Source organism: Kogia breviceps, chromosome 8 (assembly GCF_026419965.1).
Source record: "Kogia breviceps isolate mKogBre1 chromosome 8, mKogBre1 haplotype 1, whole genome shotgun sequence".
Lineage (NCBI taxonomy): Eukaryota > Metazoa > Chordata > Mammalia > Artiodactyla > Physeteridae > Kogia > Kogia breviceps.
Window position 1 is genome coordinate 47,961,280 of NC_081317.1, and position 21,035 is coordinate 47,982,314.

At 34.4% G+C, this 21,035-nt stretch overlaps 1 protein-coding gene across 2 annotated transcripts in view; it reads left to right on the forward strand.

Annotated features, from left to right (window-relative positions):
• Nucleotides 1-19,116, forward strand: part of CAAP1 (caspase activity and apoptosis inhibitor 1) — a 55,419-nt gene extending 36,303 nt beyond the window's left edge. The window contains exon 6 of one of the 2 annotated variants that reach the window (XM_059072973.2): nucleotides 16,647-19,116. In XM_059072973.2, coding sequence (XP_058928956.1) covers nucleotides 16,647-16,993 — 347 coding nt within the window. In that variant the 3' untranslated portion in view covers nucleotides 16,994-19,116. The remainder of the gene's footprint in view (nucleotides 1-16,646) is intronic. The other variant, XM_059072974.2, reaches the window with a different exon arrangement.
• The last annotated feature ends 1,919 nt before the right edge of the window (nucleotides 19,117-21,035 follow it).

A 21,035-nucleotide genomic window follows, 5' to 3' on the forward strand; every position in this document is an offset into this window, starting at 1 on the left:
ATTTTGAGAATTCCAGCGCCAGACAAAATTACATCTTTGTGCCCTTACTCCTTCTCAGCACCCCTACAGACAGAAACTCAGATTCATAGTTTTATTTACATTTGTTTGTCGTGTATCAATACATGCCAAGCATACATCGTTTCCATATAATGTAGTCATGGTCATTTAACTCTTATGCCCCATGTGTAATTTGACAGCACTGCTATTGTTTCTGCCTTTGTTCTGTTCTTTGCATTTAATGAGCAGGAGGTGTGGAGACTGTGCTATTAAATTATCTGTGGAAAGAAGAATGCTGTATATGTATACGTACAGCTGATTCATTTTGTTTTGCAGCAGAAACTAACACAACATTGTAAAGCAATTATACTCCAATAAAGATGTTAAAAAAATCCTGAAAAATAAATTTAAAAAAAGAATGCCATATAAAGGATAGAAAAGTCTAGAATGGGCAGGTTGATTCCAGTTCCGAGGGAAAAAGGAATGGAGGCCTCATTGTGCAAATTAGCCAGTGCTGCCCTCTAAGGGAAGGGGTTTTTCTGCTCCTGGGTTCAGGCACCTGGAGCTCTCTTCAGAATTCCCTTCCTGGTGCTAACAGCCTATTTTGCTGTGATTTTTTTTTTATGGTAACTTCAGTCATTGGAAAATTAGCAATGGAGGTGAAGAAGGAGAGAAAAATAACTCAGTAGCCAGATATCATAAAGCCTATTTTTTTATGCTCAGGAGCCTTTATAGACACTCTTGGGTTCTCACCTCAGCATCAGAAACATCAAGAACACACTGTCATCAGTAAGTGACAGCAAGCAGAGGAGAGGAAACAGGAGATCCAAGCACAGCAGTTACCATAGTGCAGTACAGTTCATGTTCATACTGTAACTAAATTTGTAGAAAATGGTTAAATTTCAGCTCTTTTTAGAAAGCAGGGAAATAAGTGAAGTCTTTTAGAAAAATGCCTATGAGGGGCTTCCCTGGTGGCGCAGTGGTTGGGAGTCTGCCTGCCGATGCAGGGGATACGGGTTCGTGCCCCGGTCCGGGAAGATCCCACATGCCGCGGAGCGGCTGGGCCCGTGAGCCATGGCCGCTGAGCCTGCGCATCCGGAGCCTGTGCCCCGCAACGGGAGAGGCCACAACAGTGAGAGGCCCGCATACCACAAAAAAAAAAAAAAGAAAAATGCCTATGAAATGGTTAAAACTTTAAATTTTGTTGCATAATGGGATAAATGTAAGTTATTTAGAAGATTCAATTATATGGAACTTTTTACAGACAAATATTAGTATAGCTGAAATCTGAACCAGATAGTAACTAACTTGCTTGGAGTTAATCAAGAAGGTGAGGTACCCCAGGAAACAAATCCTGACAGGCTCAGTAAAGATTATTGCCTTTATTTTAAATGAACTAATATTGTCCATTTTTATATGCAGAACTTTCAAAATTGATTTAATATTATCTGTAATTTTCTATTTTTGCTCACAGTTATTAGCTCAATAAAAACAGAGCATAATTCTCCTTGTGAATGCGTTGTCATTTTATTTAATGGCTTGACCACTTAAGAAAATTCATTGAAGCTTACTTAGTACTAAAGTAACCCTTTGCTCAGTAGACCAAAATATAAAGCAGCATTGAATTTTCTCTTTGTTCTTTCAGGGTAAAATAAATCTTATATGTCCTATTAATGGTATATGATATTGACAAGTTATTTAAATTATATTTTCAGTTTTTTCAGCTTCTAAAATACTCGATATTGAGAAACAGTGACTATGAATTAGGTAAATTGAAATTGGCATTTCTTTGTCTAGTACTGGTATTATTTATCTTATCGATAGGAAATTTATTTATGAAACTGGCTGTGCTGAAGGTGAGTATCACATTGTACACTAACTTTCACCTTCACTGTGCAAACATTATTTAAATGTAAATATAATCTACTAGTTGATTGATTGGTCCTGTAGTAAAATAGGATTAGGATTAGTGTCCTAAGTCATTCATTTTTAGCAGGAGGGTAGTTGTATAAGAATGGTTTATATAAATTTTCTAAATTAGTCATTTGTGCTACAATTAAGAAAAAATGAAACTGCTGTTTGTCAAAGGTATTTAATGCATAGAAAATACTTTTAAAATATCAAACACATCTTTGCTAATCTTACTGAATTCTCTTCTATATATTTATCTATAAATAAATAAATTTAAGACATTTAGTAATATTAAAACAATTTAAATTTTTGCTTTAAAGTTTACAACTGGGGTATGTGTAATTTTGTAAATTATTCTCCTTTGTAACTTCAAGAATTAAACTCTTATGTTTGCATTACTTCTTGGACATTGTTATGATAAATTTTTTTTTTTACTATACATGATTAAATAGCTAAGTTAAAATTGTGTATTTAGGTTGACGAGAAGAGATGAGGTGTATAGTAGTCCCTTTAAAATATTTGAAGGGCTGTTAAGTAGAAGACTGATTAGGCTTGTTCTGTATTGAGAATTTGAGAATAAAAGCAGGGCCAATAGATAAGGTTATCATTAAACATGTTTGGATCGATTTAGTTACTTCAAATAATCAGATGTATCAGGAAATGCATTGGGCTGCCTTCTGAGATACAGCCCTATTGCTGTAGGTGTTTGAACACAGGTTACACAAATGGCCACTTGGTGGTGCTGTTGTAGAGCAGATTCTCGCATTGTTTAACTATTTGGATGTTTGGCCTTCATCTTGAAGTTCCTTTCTATCAGATTTTCTAAAGAACAGGGCCTAGAGCAGTGTCTGCACTTGTGAAGAGTGCTTCTTAGTAACTGTTTTATTAAACTGTTTAATGGAAGAAGAATGACATATACAATTTTTTCTATCTACATTTTTCTATTAGAGAAAAAGATGCTTGATTTTTAGTCTTTAAGCTGTATGGTGGTTCCTTAAGATGCATTCATTTGAATATAGTTATAAAAATAAGTAATGTAACCACATGGTGTATAAAATGATTAAAATTAATAAGACATTAACTACATTTTACTATGAATCTTTTTTTTTGCGATACACGGGAAAATGATTAAAATTAATAAGACATTAACTACATTTTACTATGAATCTTTTTTTTTTTTTTTTTTTGCGGTACGCGGGCCTCTCACTGTTGTGGCCTCTCCCGTTGCGGAGCACAGGCTCTGGACGCGCAGGCTCAGTGGCCATGGCTCATGGGCCTAGCCGCTCCGCGGCATGTGGGATGTTCCTGGACCAGGGCACGAATCCGTGTCCCCTGCATCTGCAGGCAGACTCTCAACCACTGTGCCACCAGGGAAGCCCTACTCTGTATCTTTTACATTAACTTTCTCATGTGAAAATTATTCCTCTTTTCTATTAAAGAAAGATGTGCAAACACACACACAAAATGTACAGACTTTTGCTGTGGTTAGACTCAAATCTTGTCACTTTTTTTAAGTAATGTAGTTGCCTCATGCAATTATATTTTGACCTTCTAATTCAAGAGTTAATGAATGATAGGACTTCCCTGATGGCGCAGTGGTTAAGAATCCTGGGATAGAGTGCAGAGCACACGGGTTTGATCCCTGGTCCAGGAAGATCCCGCATGCCGCAGAGCAGCTAAGCCCATGTGCCACAACTACGGAGCCTGTGTTCTAGAGCCCGCGAGCCACAACTACTGGAGCCTGTGTGCCACAACTACTGAAGCCCACGTGCCTAGAGCCCGTGCTTTGCAACAAGAGAAGCCACTGCAGTGAGAAGCCTGCACGCTGCAACAAGAGTAGCCTCTGCTCACAGCAACTAGAGAAAGCCTGCACACCGCAATGAAGACCCAATGCAGCCAAAAATAAATAAATAAATTAATTTAAAAAACAGTTAATGAATGATAGACAGCTTTAAGAATTACCTTGTTGAGAGCTTCAAGAATTTGAAAAGTAGTCTTTAATAGGGGAAAATTGTTTTCAGTGGTTAAACCATGTGATGAAAGTTTAGATAGGTATTTTCTTCGGGCTTCTTTCAGCCTTTCAGACCACTGGTCACCACAGTGTAATTATATACACTCCCTGGGAATGCAAGATGAAAATACTAGAGCTTTTAAAGTAAATAAATACATATAAACTTATATATTTAAACCTCTCCCTTTAAAAAATTTTCAGCTACGTGTATGTAATGGTTCATATTAATTATGTATTAATTTATAAGTAAATAAAAATATGTAGTTGGACAGGTACTTAAAAATGTTTTCACTGATAGGTTTATGTAAATAAATAATGAAGTGGAGAGACCACTCTTTTAGACTATTATAAAGGATTGATGGTGGCCATAATGTATTCATTTATTATTTCAGAAAAATTAAATTTTATATGGGATATTTTCCATCAGTTAGCAAAGATTAAACATAAAATTGTGTGAGACTATTTGAGTCCTTTAGGTGAGAGAAATGGAAAAGCTCAATTTTTGTTCTTATTGCTTCTGTTGTTGTTCTGAGGTTGTACTGCTCTAGGAGAAGGGAAGGTAGGTACAGAGTGGGACTAGAATAAAAAAGAATGAAGAAATCAGCTTGCAGTTACAAAGGGGTTGAGTTTTGTTGAAAAGAACTTTACAACCATGAAGGAATAAGCACAAGTTATAAAAAATTGAAAAGATAATGAGAAAAATGTCATCAGAGACTTTTATTGCACTGTAAAAGAAGAGAGAATGAAGATCATCAGTTAATTAAGTAGCATTTGTAGGTCAAAAGTTTTATGTGAAGAAGTCTCTGGATTGGCAGATGAGCTCTGTGCTGCCTCTTCCTTTGAAAACCAAAATTGCAGGTAGGAGTGTTAGAGAGCTGACGGGAAACTGAAAAGAAAGTGTTAGAAGGCTGTTCTGGAGTTGGAAGCAGAGAAGCATGTGTACTACTGATTTGTTTTCAAAGTTAGAGTCTAATTCCTTTCCTCCTTGCCCTTGATTATCTCCTTGACTGGCTCTAACAAATAAGTATTCACAGAATTCAGCTTTTCAACATGAGTTAATGTCTTTAAAAGATTTTTAAAAACTTCTTCTGGGGAAATGTTATCCAATTCAGCAATTGGTGAAGTAAAAAGAGATTGTGGTGTAACCATCAATGTGGCATAAGAATTTACATTTCTTTTCTCATTCCTTTGAGCTTTTTCACAAGTTATTACCAGCAATGACACAAACATGATCCTCCCTGCTTTTTAATTTGTCTCTTTCTATGAGTAGTAGTTGAATGAAAGGGTGAAAATTACATTTTATATGGCAAATTAGCCTATACTGTTTCCTGTACCTTTTGAAGGCCCCTCTGTTACATTTGAATGTGAGACTTTTCTGGATTAAAAAAAAAAAGTAAACTGACAAGGTTTTTGGGTGCATAATGCTGTGTTTTTTTATCAAGAATGGATTTGCTTCAGTATTCTGAGAGAAATGTTTATTTCCATGTTTCTTTAAATTGTACTCATTTTAAACATCTTGTGATGCATTTCATAAGATCCTAGACACACTCTTAGGGGAGCTACTTTGGAGGTTGCATACTCCAACCCTTCCTCAGATGTTTGGATCCTCTGCGTTTTTCAGCTACTATGTTCTCGTCCAGTTCATTGGGAAAAGTACCTCCTTATATAGAAGTGCTGCTACCAAAAGAAAGATAGTAAATACTAGGCTTGAAATCAATTTTGTTAACAGTTCCTGAACTTTTTATACACCTCACACCTAACCTATGATTTAATCAGCCGTTTTGGTTGCCACATCATATAGTTGATACATATTGAGCTTGTAGTTAACAAGCTTTATTTTTATTTTTAAAAACTAATACTTAATTAATTAATTAATTATTTTGCGGTACGCTGGCCTCTCACTGTTGTGGCCCCTCCCGTCGCGGAGCACAGGCTCCGGACACGCAGGCTCAGCGGCCATGGCTCACAGGCCTAGCTGCTCTGTGGCATGTATCTTCCCGGACCGGGGCACGAACCCGTGTCCCCTACATCAGCAGGCGGACTCTCAACCACTGCGCCACCAGCAGAACCCCTTAAAATTTTTTTGAACAGCTTTAAATTAGGTTTACAAAAAATTGAGTGGAAAGTACAGAGCTCCTGTATACCCACTTACCACCACTTCTCCCAGTTTCCCATATTATCATCTTGTGTTAGTGTGGTAAATTTGTTAAAATTGATGAGGCACTATTAATACACTATTACTAACTAAAGTCCATAGTTGCCTGTTTATTTACTTCTGTTATAACACTGCCCAATAATTAATAATTGTTTTCAATTTAAGAAGAATTTATGAGTACCTAAATTTAGGTACTTAAGGTAAAGGATTGTGTCTTACAATTCTTTAAGTCTTCACTGCTTGTCTATAGTGGGTACTCATATTCTTTTGAATGAGTAAGTGGATGGATAGATGACTAAAAGAATTCCTTTTTCTCTTCTGTCCTGTCCAGTATGTACAAGGTTCTTAAAAAGAAGATAGAAGTGAAATAGAATATTAGTTATATTTACCTATTAATATTCTACCACCTACCCCAAAGAGTGAGTTGCTTATAAGCTTGTTTTTCTTTCTGGTCTTAACAAAACTGAGCCATGTTTTGGTTTGTTTCCCTTGGCCTTTAGCTTTGTTTATATTGCTTGCATAGATTCATACCAGTCTTTTATATTAAGCATTGATCATGTGCTCTTTATAAAATATGTGGTCATCATAGAGATTCTTCTGTAGCTTATATTTCTTTGGATATTTCCTCATTTGGATAATTAATGTTTGGATAGAGTTTTATTTTTGAGCATCTTTCTACACTCTTGAACTATCCTTTCACCATGAGATTATCTTCTTTCCAACCATTTTGAAAACATACAGGACACTTTTTACTGCATTTTCCACCTTCAGTACCATATACTCTAAGGTGACATAGTTATTTTTTCCAAAGACTCTCACCACTTCCACATATTTTCTTTTATGGAAAGAATTAGGGTGAAACTGACAGTTTTCATTATTTTTCCTACTTCTTTAATGAAAGTGTTTTTAGTTTTAGGGTAGGATTTCTATGTTTTATGAAATGCACTACCACTTTTTTGGCATACTGATAATGACTGGCTGCTTTCTGCATGAGTCTATAAAAGATACTTTTACATTATCTAAAATTAGAATCAAGTCTTTAGTATCTCTTTGTAAGCTTATATTTATATTTAAACAAACTAAAGCAGTGTCGCAGGAATCATGGCATACTGTGAAGTAGATGATGAGTTTAAGAACACCTTCCTTGGATGGGCAGATTGTGGAGCATTGAGATGTTACTAGCAGATAATATTTGAGTGTGATGCCCTTTTAAATTCATAAATTCCAACAAATCTTTGGGGAGAACAGTTGCCTGATTTTAAACAGCAGTGCTTGTAAATACGCTACTCTGTCTTCATTTTTAACCCCTTTGTATGTTTTCATATTAGAAGCCTGTTTAATCAAATGGTAGGAGAAATGATGAATGACATTTAAAAATACGTTCTTCTTGTTTACTTTCAGATTACTAGGGGAAGGGTAGTCAGGAATCTCTCATGTGTTAGCCTGTTATTGTACCCCAATGTGACCCCAAAATATTTACTTACCTGATCCATTGTAAAAGGCTGGCAGGAGGTTCCTGTTGTGCTTTTTTGTCCAGGAACGGTGATGTCTTCAGAGGCAGTAATTTTGGGTACTGCCCTTTTCTATATTCTCACGTCTGCGTTTTATTCTGTTAAGCTCACATATTGTACTGAGTTTAGATCTAACACTTTGCCTTTGTCCATTCTGTCCCTCACACTTGGAGTTCCTCCCCTGTCGATATCACCTGTTAGATTCTAAGACCTACTTAATAATACATGTCTGTAAAGATCTCCTTGACTATTCACTATTGCTTTATATACTGTGATATTCTATTATACTTTATATTGTATAATTTAGCACTTTAAAGTGTGATGTTCATATTTTAAGCATCCTCAAGCACCATGAAGGCAAAACCTGTGTCTTAAATCCTGCCACACATATTTAGTCTACACTACCTGTGGCATTTTGTAAGGCCTACTTCTGTGGCCTTTACAGCACATATGTAAATAGATACTGAGTGAATATTTGTTGATTCTTGGACTAACCTCTGTATTCGTGGTTCTTAAAAGTTAGATTTACAGGCTAGCAGACAATCACTTATCCAGAAATTTAATGGATAGTTCAAGGGGTTTGGTAGAATACTAGACAGTTTTTCTGTATTAAATTGTTTGCATTTTCTTTTTTATGAGTAGTAGTTGGTTAATGTCATTATTAAGTTTTTAATATGATGGTTAACATGATGCACTTAAATCAATAGTTTAAAATACTGCATGAAAAAAAAATAGCCAAGATCTGTTAGTTTTGCTGAGAGGAAGATTGAAGGCTTATCCAGAAAAAATTATTCTTATATATTAAAAAAACAGTTCTGTTTCTTTTTCAGAAAATAAAGTTTTGGCTTCTTGAAAAGGCTGGAACTCACTAAAAAGGTTAAAAGTTATTAAGCTGACTTTCTACAGTTAGAAAACATTAAAAGTGTGTTCTTCATAACTTAAAAAATTTTAAAACCAAAATTATCTGTAGTCTAAGAAAAGAAATCCATGGAGGCATAGCATTGCTGTCCAATATATCATACACTTTGTTACTAATGAGATTCCAGCAGATTGATAATGCCGGAGGCCTTGGAGAGTTAAGATTCTAGAGGGAAGGATGGTGAAATGTGTTGTTCTAAATGGCATAACCACTGAACGTGAATAACTTAAAATCAGATGAGAAAAACTAATTAAAATAGAAAAAGTAAAATAGTTTAACCCTTCTAATAACCAACTCTATGTTTGCTTGATAGGAAAATTGGATTTCAATTTTCTCATTTTCTTCTCCATTGTGTGTGTGTGTGTGTGTGTGTGTGTGTGTGTGTGTGTGTGTGTGTGTGTTTGTGTATTAAAACCTGTTGTTACAGGTTTCTAAATAAAAATCAACTTTAAAAAGCCTTTTTATTTTCAAAATTTTCAAGCAAAAATAGGAAAGAAAATAGGAATATTAATTCCCATGTACTCAGCTACATCTTCAACAATTATCCACCTATGTCTAATCTTTTTTCATCTATATTCCTACCTACTTCCTACCCGTTATGTTATTTTAAAGCAAATCCTACATCTTTTCAGTTCATTTGTAAATATTTTACTATCAATATACCTCTTAAAGATGTGGGTTTTTAAACATAATCATAATACCTTAAAAAGTAGCATTTCTTAAATCATCAGATAATATTCAGAAAGTGTTCAAATTTAACCTAGTTGTTCATTGGTGGGTATTGTGATGTTAAGATTGATCTATTGGGTCAGGTGTTGTCAGCCTAATGGTTTTAATAGCTATTTAGTAGTGTCTAGTTCCATTATTTCATTAGGGGTTACAGAACAGTGATAATGTGATTTTAATCCTGAGATATTCAGTGTTCAAACTTCTCTGATTGTCTTATAGTATTTTTTAAACAATATTTGTAAGAATTGGGATCCAAATAATGTCCGTACGTTGCAATTGGATGATACTGAGTCTCTTTTTAATCTACTCCCCTTTCTCTCTCTTTCTTCCTCTCTTTGCAGTTTATTTTTTGAAGAAGCTGGGTTGTCAGAGTTTCTCAGTTTAAATTTACTGATTGCATCTCAATGTTTTATTTAACATTATTTTTCTGTAAATTGATAATTAGATATAGAGTCTTGATCAGATTCATGTTCAATATTTTAACAAGAATATTAAGAAGAAGTGTTGTGTCCTGGAGACACAGAGTATGTCATTACTCCTCTTTTTTGTGAGCATGTCCATAGCCATTGGAATGTATTGTCCACAGTGGCTGATAAGAATGCTCTTGATTTCTTGAGGCTATCTTTTTCTTGGACATCTATTTTTTCCCTCCTCGGAAATTTTAAGAACTTTTTTTTTTTTTATCATTGAGTTCTGATATTTCACAGGATGTGTCTTAGGTGTGATGCTCTTGGCAGACCCTTTCAGTGTGAAAGCCTTCTTTGTTTCATATCAGTTTTCTTCTCTTATTTCTTTATTTTTTTTATTTTTTGGAAGTATAGTTGCTTTACAATGTTGTGTTAGTTTCTGCTGTACAGTGAAGTGAATCAGCTATATGTATACATATATCCCTTCTTTTTTGGCTTTCCTTCCCATTTAGGTCACCACAGAGCACTGAGTAGAGTTCCTTGTGCTATACAGTAGGTTTTCATTAGTTATCTATTTTATACATAGTATTTTCCCTCTCTACTCCCTCTCTTCTTGCTTTCTGACTTGTTCTGTTGCTTTAAGTCTCTGCTCAACTGTTACTGTATCAATTCACAGTGATCACTCTCTATGAAAGCATTCTGCTACTATTTTCTATCCTGCTTTATTTTTTTCATAGCACCTGATGTTGATTTATTTATAGTGTCTCTCCTATGACTTAATGGTAAGGCAAGGACTTTTTAAAATTCACTGCTGTTTCCTCAGTGTTTAAAACAATGTCTTGTACATAGTAGGTGCTCAACAATATTTGTTGAATTAATTATATTAGGTTGTTGGACTTGTGAGTGATTCATCCTCATCTCTTAACTTTTATTGCATATTTTAAATATATTTTTGTTTCTTTTCTACATTTTGAAAGGTTTTTTTTAAAAAAACATTGTCTTTCAACAACCATTGAATGTTTGCTCTTGATAACTGTAATTGTAAATTATATTTCTTGTTCTCTGGTCCTTTTTCATTGCACCCTGTACTTCTTTTATGGCTACAGTGTCTACTTCAAACTCCATAAGTATACTAAGTAGACACCCCAACCCCTCATTCTCCTCCAGTAGAATATCTTCTGATCCCTAAATTTTCTTTATGTCCTCCTTTGTTCATCTTGGTCCTTCATTTATTGTAGTTTTTCTGGTAGCTGGTTTGGGTTTCTTCAATAGATGTTTAGTTATATCTCTCTACCAGAACTCTTTAGTGTAAGTGAATGGGGTAGACCTCCCAATAGAGTGCTTGGGCATGTGTCAGGGAAGGGGAGGGAAGGAAGGAAGGGTTCAGTTGAGTCAACTATTCTGAGTGAGTTTAATTATCTTGCTGTATGTTCCAAAGCCAACTCTTCCTTGCTTCCAAGACTCTCTAAGAAAGAATTACACTTATCTGTGGTGTCTTTTTTTTTTTTTTTTTTTGCGGTACGCCGGCCTCTCACTGTTGTGGCCTCTCTCGTTGCGGAGCACAGGCTCCGGACGCACAGGCTCAGTGGCCATGGCTCACGGGCCTAGCCGCTCCGCGGCATGTGAGATCTTCCCGGGCCGGGACACGAACCCATGTCCTCTGCATTGGCAGGCGGACTCTCAACCTCTGCGCCACCAGGGAGGCCCTCTGTGGTGTCTTTGGCAGTGATTTTGCTTTGCTTTTATTTTTCTGTAAATTTTATCCTGCCTACTTACATTTTGTAAAAAATCCAGCAAAATTTCTTTTTAGATGATACCCTTTCTTATCTAATATTATAATTTCTTTTTTTATAAACTTTCTACAAGGTTATATTCTTAGAAATGGCTGAAGAAATACATATGTTCATAGAGCAAAATTGGAAAACTCAATTTCTTCTCTTCCCCTTCTACTTTTACTCCCCTCCCCAGAAGTAAACCTCTATTAATAACTTACTTATGTTATTTTTAACACAGTATGATTATTACTCTTTAGCTTACTTTTTTGACTTAACAATGTGTCTTGATCATTTTTGCATCTTGCCAATTTATTATCTTAATGTTTTCATTTGTATTTCCCTGATGAAAAATTGTGTTGATCATTTTTTATATGTTTATTGATCATTTGTATTTCATATTTTGTGAAATGCTTAACCCGTTTCTATCCTTTGCTCATGTTTTTAGTTATTTCTAACAATATCCAGATGTTGTATATATTCTTACATTTGTCCTGTTAAAAATGTATTTTGCTAATATTTTCTTATAGGTTTGCCCCATCTTATAATTTTATTTGTAGTCTATTTTCTTTCTCAGAAGTCTTACATTTTTTTAGCTTTATGTGTTGATATTTTTCCTTTGTGGATTCTCCGTTTTGTATTTTACTTAGGAAAGACTGGTGTTTGTTATTTTCATCCTCAGTTAATTTACAGGTTTTTTTTCTTTTTTATAAATTTATTTATTTATTTATTTGTTTGTTTGTTTATGGCTTCATTTGGTCTTCGTTTCTGTATGCAGGCTTTCTCTAGTTTGTGGCAAACATGGGCTACTCTTCATTGCGGTGCACGGGCTTCTCATTGGGTGGCTTCTCTTGTTGCAGAGCACAGGCCTTAGGCACATGGGCTTCAGTAGTTGTGGCACTTGGGCTCAGTAGTTGTGGCTCATGAGCTCTAGAGCTCAGGCTCAGTGATAGTGGTGCACGGGTTTAGTTGCTCTGTGGCATGTGGGATCTCGCTGGATCAGGGCTCAAACCCTTGTCCCCTGCATTGACAGGTGGATTCTTAACCACTGTGGCACAAGGGAAGTCTTAATTTACAGTTTTTATGCTATTATTTTTAAGTATCTCTCTTCTGTCACTTCAATGGATTCTTGATAGGCAAAGGAATTAGATATATGTGCTCAATTTGCCATCTTTATCAGGTATTCAGACAGATACTTAATTATTCCATGTACTAGGGTTTGTCTCTTGGCTTAATTTAATAACTCACTATCAAGCAGTTTCACAAGCATGTAGTCACTCATAACGTTAGATATGCTTTCATTTTATGCCTTAAAAGTATTCTGATATGTTGAATTATTTGCAAGTGGAATATTATAGGCCCTATCAAGGTTTAAGTGTAGCATAGCTTAAAAGTCCTTTTTAATTTTTATTACTCAAAATATTTAATAATTCTTCTCTTTGTTTACTTTGGGTAATTAAAACTTTTATTTTAACAAAAAGCAAACATAAAACATAAAATGTTTTCCTTTATATAGCTTAGGGGAATCTCTAGCTTTCAAGCATTGAGGTTTGTTATAGATGATAATAAAAATACAGGTATTGCATTTTAGCTTTTCTATTATGTAGTACACTCCCATTTTTAAATACCGAAACTATATTAATTTTAAAGTGATTGAGTCTTTTGTAGTTGTAAATTTTCTCCTTGTCAGTAAAATATTTAAAGAGTATTGGGTGTTTTATTTAGTTGTGAAATATTTTCCCTTTATGGTTTTATCCCATGTTTATAACTATGCCTCATTAAATAATATAAACAAATATTTTCTCTGATAAATTGTTCCATTTATTCATCTGTATTAGTGATGAATTTAGATAGTGATTGATTCATTTTGCTGTCTAGATACTGAATCTAGATGGATTGATTTGTTATTTAAAAAGCTTTGGTACTTGGGTAGAGTTTGACTAGGGTATGAATCAAGTTGGTAGCACAGAAGATAGCAGGAAAACAAAAGAAAAGAGAAATGATGAATTTATACAGATCAGAGGAAAATGGAATAGAATGTATATTTGTGAGTAGTTGGCTAGGGGATCAACCATAAGAGATGAATGCTCAATAAATCCTTGTATTGCTTTTTCCCTGAAAAATATTTTAACTCTTACTCTGTTTTCCTATAACTATTGCTTAGCCAAATTCTTAAACTCCTTTAGTTCTTTCCCTTAAGTTATTTGATTTATTTCTTTAGTTATACTGCTTTTCTCTGAATTTCTCTAAATGGTATGTAGTATTTTAAGGGCCACCCATGTTACATTAATTCTGCTCTTTTATATAATCTAGTAAGGAATAAATATATCATACCCTCTTGTTTCTTTGTGTATATTTTAAAGTTATTTTATTTTAAAATTTTTAAATTTAATTTGTTTATTTTAATTTTATTGGAGTTTATTGATTTACAATGTTGTGTTAGTTTCAGGTGTACAGCAGAGTGATTCAGTTATACATAAACATATATATATATTCATTCTTTTATAGATTCTTTTCTCATATAGGTTATCACAGAATATTGAGTAGTTTCCTGTGCTATACAGTAGGTCCTTGTTGGTTATTTATCTTATATATAGTAGTATGTGTATGTTCATCCCAAGCTCCTGATTTATTCCTCCCCCCACCTTTCTCCTTTGGTAACCGTAAGTTTGTTTTCGATATCTGTAAGTCTATTTCTGTCTTGTAAATTGGTTCATTTGTATCTTTTTAAAAATTAGACTCCACATATAACTGGTATTATATGATATTTGTCTTTCTCTCTCTGACTTACTTCACTTAGTATGATAACCTCTAGGTTCATCCATGTTGGTTCAAATGACATTACTTCATTCTTTTTTATGGCTGAGCAATATTCCATTGTATATATGTATCGCATCTAAGTTACTTTATTTTGCTGCTTTATGACATCAGTAATTTGGGTCTAATTTTATGCTTGCTCTGTTCCCTGAACCATTTTTTATTGTAATGTCTTTAACAGTTAACAGTCTGAATTCTTATTCTTAATATTTTCAATTACATTTGTATTATTTTACCTCAGACCCACCTGTCTTTTATTTTTCTTGGTGGATTTCAATAGCCTTACTTTAACATCATGCATACAGTGAAACTGTTTTTATTTATTTTAGAGAAGTACAAATAATTTCCCTGAGATTGATTTGTTACTCTCAGACTCCTAAGCCCATGTAAAAACTTAAAGATGCTCTTTTGTAGAATTCTCTTACAATTTAAATGTATACTCACTTCCCCCTGAACACACATGCGCACACACACACACATACACACACACACATTTTCACATATGCAGAATGTCGGTGTGGAAGGACAGAACGTGACCACACTGATATTTTGAGGGCTTAGAATGCGGCATTTTAGGTTAAAGTTACTTTTTTAGTAAGAGTGTACAAGTTATACCCCTTCTGATTTGAGGGTCATAATTGACAACAAAAACCCCTGAAATTTCTAATACTTAGGATGAGAGTAAATTATCTTTGAAAATGTGTTCATATATTTGCAAGCTGTACTTTAAAAGTGAGTCAATAGAATGAAGAAAATTAAGAAATAGTGAAAAGACTTGAAGTATGATCCTAGATCTTTACATAGTTTGTCAGATTACATTGTACAAATCACTTACCTTATTTTCACATTTGTGAAGTGAAGTGCTTATGCTAAATTTTTTCAGTACAGATTCTACAAAGCTTTGGCATCCGTGGTGCAGGTATAATGGGCAGATGGAACCCGTGAATGCTTTTACCAATACTGTGCTACAGAGAACTCAATCACTTGGATTTGGATAATTTTTAATGTAAACAGAGAACACCAAATTTATAGAGCCCCATTTCTTCAGTGAATAACATGTATAGCCGTTTCTGATTAAAAAAACAAAGCAAACCCCACCTCTGCCCTCTAAAAATGTTTGAAACAAACCCATAGAAAATATAATCAAAAAAAGTTTTTTCATAAAGTTTTCTCCTTTGAAACATTGAGAGGGTGTGTAGCAGAATCAAGGTCACTAAATCATTTATTTTAAAATCCATGGAGTAGAATTGTTTATACATTCTATTATCAGAATTTTCCATCTGTCAATCTGTGTTTTGTAAGTAAGTTCTTCTTACTACAAGAAAACTAACAGAGCTAACAATTGGGGGATCATTACTTTCTTTTTAAAAGACATATTAGGAATTTAAAAGATAAATAAATTGGAGGTATAAGGGATCACTCAAAGTTGTAAATAACTCATGGACTTCAGTAATGGTCCAGGCCAAGGTGGTTGAGGGCTACAATCTGTGTTTATATGCAAGTTCTTAGCATCAGTTATAGAAGTTTTATATAACAAATGTATTTTTAAAATGTGTGGCATACTAACTTTATTAATTAAAATCCTCTTGGTAACAAGTTATTTTACCTTAGAAAGTGGACTTAGGCATTCTCCTTTAATTTATTGATTTAGAACAAAGTGTTTGAAAAAGTATATGAAAAGCTTTGAAATAATTGCAATGCACATGGTGTCCAGCTTACCAGTGATATTTTTCCTTTTTTGTAGTTTATAAGGCAAAGCATTTTAAACTCCTTCTCAAATGGAATTTTGCTTCTTCAGTAATAAGCAATACTCTATCCAAAGGGTGTCAACATTTTGTAATGTAGAGGCTTCACTGTTGTCTAAAGTGTTAACAATATTTTAATTAGGAAAATTGATCAGGGACATCCTTATGATGGTATACATTTCCCAGTGCTTCCATATTCTAAATTGGAATGAAAAATACATTAAAATTTACATTAAATTAGATCTGTTTTTAAAGTTGAAGGGGGGAACCCTGGCGATCCAGTGGTTAGGACTCGGCGCCTTCACTGCTGGGGCCCGTGTTCAATCCCTGGTCAGGGAACTAAGGTCCCACGATCTATGCAGGGGTGGAAAAAAAAAAAGAAAGGGAGGAAGGGAGGGAGGGAGGAAGGGAGGGAGGGAGGGAAGGAAGGAGGGAGGAAGGAAGGAAGGAAGGAAAGAAAGGGCAGGAAGGAGGGAGGGAGAGAGGAAGGGAAGAAGGGAGGAAGGAAGTTGAGTCGGGGGAAAAGGGGGTTGGGATGGGGTTTATGGAATGTATTTGGGACTCCATGGTGGGAGGTGGGGGTCACAGCAGCCCTTTCATCATAAACAGAAAGGAAGTTTTGATAAGGGCATTTAGGTTACATGGTTCTTTGCCTTTTTTCGTTTGTTACAGGCAAAGGGGAAGATAGTGATGTACTCAGTATAAATGCAGATGCTTATGACAGCGACATAGAAGGCCCATGCAATGAAGAAGCAGCTGCTCCTGAGGTCTCAGAAAATACAGTCCAAAGTGAAGCTGGTCAGATAGATGACCTGGAGAAAGACATTGAGAAAAGTGTGAATGAGATTCTGGGACTGGCAGAGTCTAGCCCAAAGGAACCGAAAGCCGCCACCCTGACTGTTCCTCCACCAGAAGATGTTCAGCCTTCTGCACAGCAGCTGGAGCTGCTAGAACTTGAGATGAGGGCAAGAGCTATTAAAGCCCTAATGAAAGCTGGTGATATAAAAAAGCCAGCCTAGTTTGTTTAAATTGTATCTGAATATTAGATGTGTTTGAACAAAGCCACATCATATAATTTTGTATCTAAAGTTTATTTGGGGTCTTACATGATATTTCTCATGTAACTCTTATTAAACTCATTTTAGGCCTAAAATACATGTTTTTGTTGTTGTTGTTACTTTTGTATTATATATGTTATTGTTCTCTGATTTCATGGCAAATATAATTGGGTAACCTCGATACTTTGTTAGATGAGTATTTAGCTATATCTGCACATTAATATCTGAAAAGCCATTAGCAAAGAGTCATGGTATTTTTTTCTTTGTTTTGAAATGTTTTGGCATCAAACCAAAAAGTTTATGATAGAATAACCAAGCATGTTGCCTTTAGGCTACCTATATTTTGCGATAGAATATTAAATGATTGCTCCTAGGTTTGTTAACAATTTAAGAAATTTAGTTATGCTTATATGCACTTTTAAAGTATGTACTGTGTTGAAGATGCCTTCTATGGGTGTGGACTTGCTAGTAAAAACTGAGTGACATTTTCGTTACAAGACTTAGAGATCCAAAATGGCTGAGAAAAGCTTTCTATAAAAGAAAAAAAGGACTTAATTTAAAGCATTTTTTAACAATGTAGAAGTAATTGCCCAACTTTAATTCCAGCAGACAAGTTATTCTAACAGGTATTTGATATTACTGGACGCTTAGTTCAGTTTTTTTCCTTCAATAAAAAGGGAACACATTTTAATTTACATTCCAAGCTATTAGGAAAAGGAGACTATTTTATCATACAGGCTTTCATCCGATGTTTTTGCTTGAATATCTGATGTGCTATAATTAAAATAATTAATTTTAAATTAATGAATTAAAAATAATAAAGACTATCATTCTGGATCTGAGGACTTTTGATACATTTCCATAAATGAAATTAATTTCAGGAAGCTTTGATAAGTTGATATAAAAATTAATCTAATTTTGTATAGTTTTTGTAAATAAATTAACATCCTACCACAATTATGGATGCTTGCCCCATCACTAATTGTAGTTGTTTGATACCAAAATAAATTTAGGCGGAGACTCTTAAAATAAATTAATTTTTTTTCTAAAAGATAAATCTGGAACTGTTGTTTTTATATTTGCTAACAAAAACAGTATATTTTATTTATAAGCCATGTTCTGTTAATGTATGAGGATTTTCCTTATACACAAAACTTACAGGGATTGTGTCTTATTAGCTGGCTTAATTATATGTAAATTTTAGAGGGTTTCTTATGAAAATAGTATTTATGAAACACTGGAGTTGCAGTTACAAATTCATTTTTGTTGTTCCTGAACATGCCTTTCAATAATCCTGTCATTTTTTTTTTTTTTGTGGAATCTTTCTAATGAAGGACAGGGTCCTATATCATTTGAAATGCTTCTCTTAGGCTGATAAACATGGATATGATTTAAATAGTTCTCATAGTTACTGCTTCAAAATGAAAAAATCAGTTTCTATTTCAACTTAAATTAAAAGTTAAAATAATAACAAAGTAGTACAGAATAAACTTTATTGCTGCTTATTAATTATAAGATGCAGTAGATGACTTTTGTGTGATCAAACATAGTAGAAAAAGGTCTGAGTGCTTTGTAGCTGATTAAAGTCACCACCTTCTTGAAGCATTGTGTGTCTGCTGTATTCACTGTGGAGAATTGTTTAGAGGACATTTGACTAGTGTGGGTGTGTTTGAGGTAGAATGAACTGAACAAATGAGAGGCTGCTTGGATTCTTACCTTGGAAAATCAACTTTCTCACTTTTTTTTTTGTAATGTTGAAAGATGAGAGGTTTTTGCAAATGAATGGCTTTAGAGAACAGGAATAAGATTATTTTAGAAATGCCTAGATCAGTATATGGGAAAATATCATATACTGATCTGATGCTGTCATTTAAATCATCAGCTCACAGGTATTTATTGACTACCTCAAAGGTGTTTAGTCTTGTTCAGAATCTTAAACTGTTATGGTGTAGGCATGTTGTGTAGATTTTAGCATGGAATAGACTGATTAATAAACATGAGTGCTGCTTCCTTTTATGCCTAATTCTTCCCTTTTGCCAAGGTAAAGAAAAATTTTAGGCAACGTTTAGTTAGTGATTAAGAGGAAAAAATATTGGCAGCCTAACTTTCCATCCAAAGTCAGGTAATTCTGATATTTGACTAGGAACTTGATCCAAGACTTGAATGATAGGTGGCAACTGGTAATAATGGGTCCTCTGCATTAGGCCTTGCCCCACTTTTTGATGTTCTTATTAATCCACAGACTCAAGGTATATCCTAAAAACCTATCCCTAGGTTACCAGTGTGTAGCATAATAATTATGAAAATCACCTAACACTCTCAAATCCTTTTGTTGAACACCATCAGTTCCTTAAAACTATAGGGCAGTATATCTTTTCCTTGTAAATCTTGTTGCCAAAACCTACTTTCAGCAAATTGTTAGATCCTAGGGCATGATTAGCTATCTGAATAAAGGTGTTCTGAGTCATTTGAATAGTAATACAAATTGCAATAAAATATGTGTTTTCAATGCCATTTTCAAGGTAGATAAAGCAGGAGTGAACCCACAATTTAAGCAAAATATAGATGGCAGCCTGAAAGTTTTAAAAATTCTCAGTTCCATTTCATCATAAAAAGTAGGAAAAGAGAGTTTGGTTATAGATACTTTTACTGTATAATATCTAATAATTTAAAAGTAAAACACCAATATGCTTTAACTTAAAACTAATAGATATTTTTACATTTTTTATTTTCAAGTAGTCTCCCTTTTTAAATAAAAAGAAAAGTGCTAATGAATATATCAGTAAGAACTCAATTTCCTTGATATTTAATTATTATTTTAAAATGCATTGTGATAAAATGACAAGAGTGTGAGAGTTAAGAACAGAGGGTTCTGATTCTGCCCAAACCAGCTGTGTAACTTTGGACAAGTAACTATAAAATGGGACAGATGAATCATTAGCCAATATATAAGATTTCTTTCTGCTGTAACATCCTGTGATTCCAGTAGAAAATACCATAAAATTTGCAAAACTTAGGGAACTCTTTTGAGTTCAAGTATTTCTTAGGGCTTGCCCTCCTCTTCCCCTTATTCAAAATGAAACAGTCTAATCTTTCCTTGTCCCATAGTGTTGCTAGATATGAACAATAATCCAGTTTTTTTTTTCTTTTACCTATTTTTTTCAATATTTATTTATTTATCCTTGCTGCCCGCGGGCTTTCTCTAGTTGTGGCGAGCGGGGGCTACTCTTCATTGTGGTGCATGGGCTTCACATTGCGGTGGCTTCTCTTGTTGTGGAGCATGGGCTCTAGGTGTGCGGGCTTCAGTAGTTGTGGTGCGTGGGCTCAGTAGTTGTGGCACACAGGCTTAGTTGCTCCGTGGCATGTGGGATCTTCCTGGACCAGGGATCGAACCTGTGTCCCCTGCATTGGCAGGCAGATTCTTAACCACTGTGCCACCAGGGAAGTCCTACCTATTAGTCTTTATTGTCAGGGTCACTTGGTAAGTATTGTCTAGAATTATTCACTTTGGCCTATAGACTTAGGTTGCTATCTTTAACTTATTGCTTTATTTATTTATTTCAAAATATGTAGATAGTTTTAAGTCAAAAAAATTTTTTCCAAGGCTTATTATAATGAAAACCTACTCCCTTCCCTATTCTTTTTACACCAGCTCTTGCTACTGAGAGGTAACCACTTACAAATCTTTTAGCCTTCTTAAAACTTTACCTTTGCATTTCTAAGTAACAACATTTTTTGCTAGTCCTTGATATTTCAGTCTTAGATTTTATTTATTGATCTATTTTGGAATATGAAAATTAAGCTCTATTCCTTCTCCTTGTTCCCTAAAAATGTAGCTTCCTCTCTCTTCCTCCCAATTTAGTGCAGTTAACATCACAGTTTTGGTTCATTTAGCATTCAATATTTATACTATTTTGGCTGTGTAAATGTTATTCACAACTGGGTTGTGTGGTATCTGTAATTAGATTTCCTTTTTTGTTCCAATTTTTGTTTTAAGCTGTTT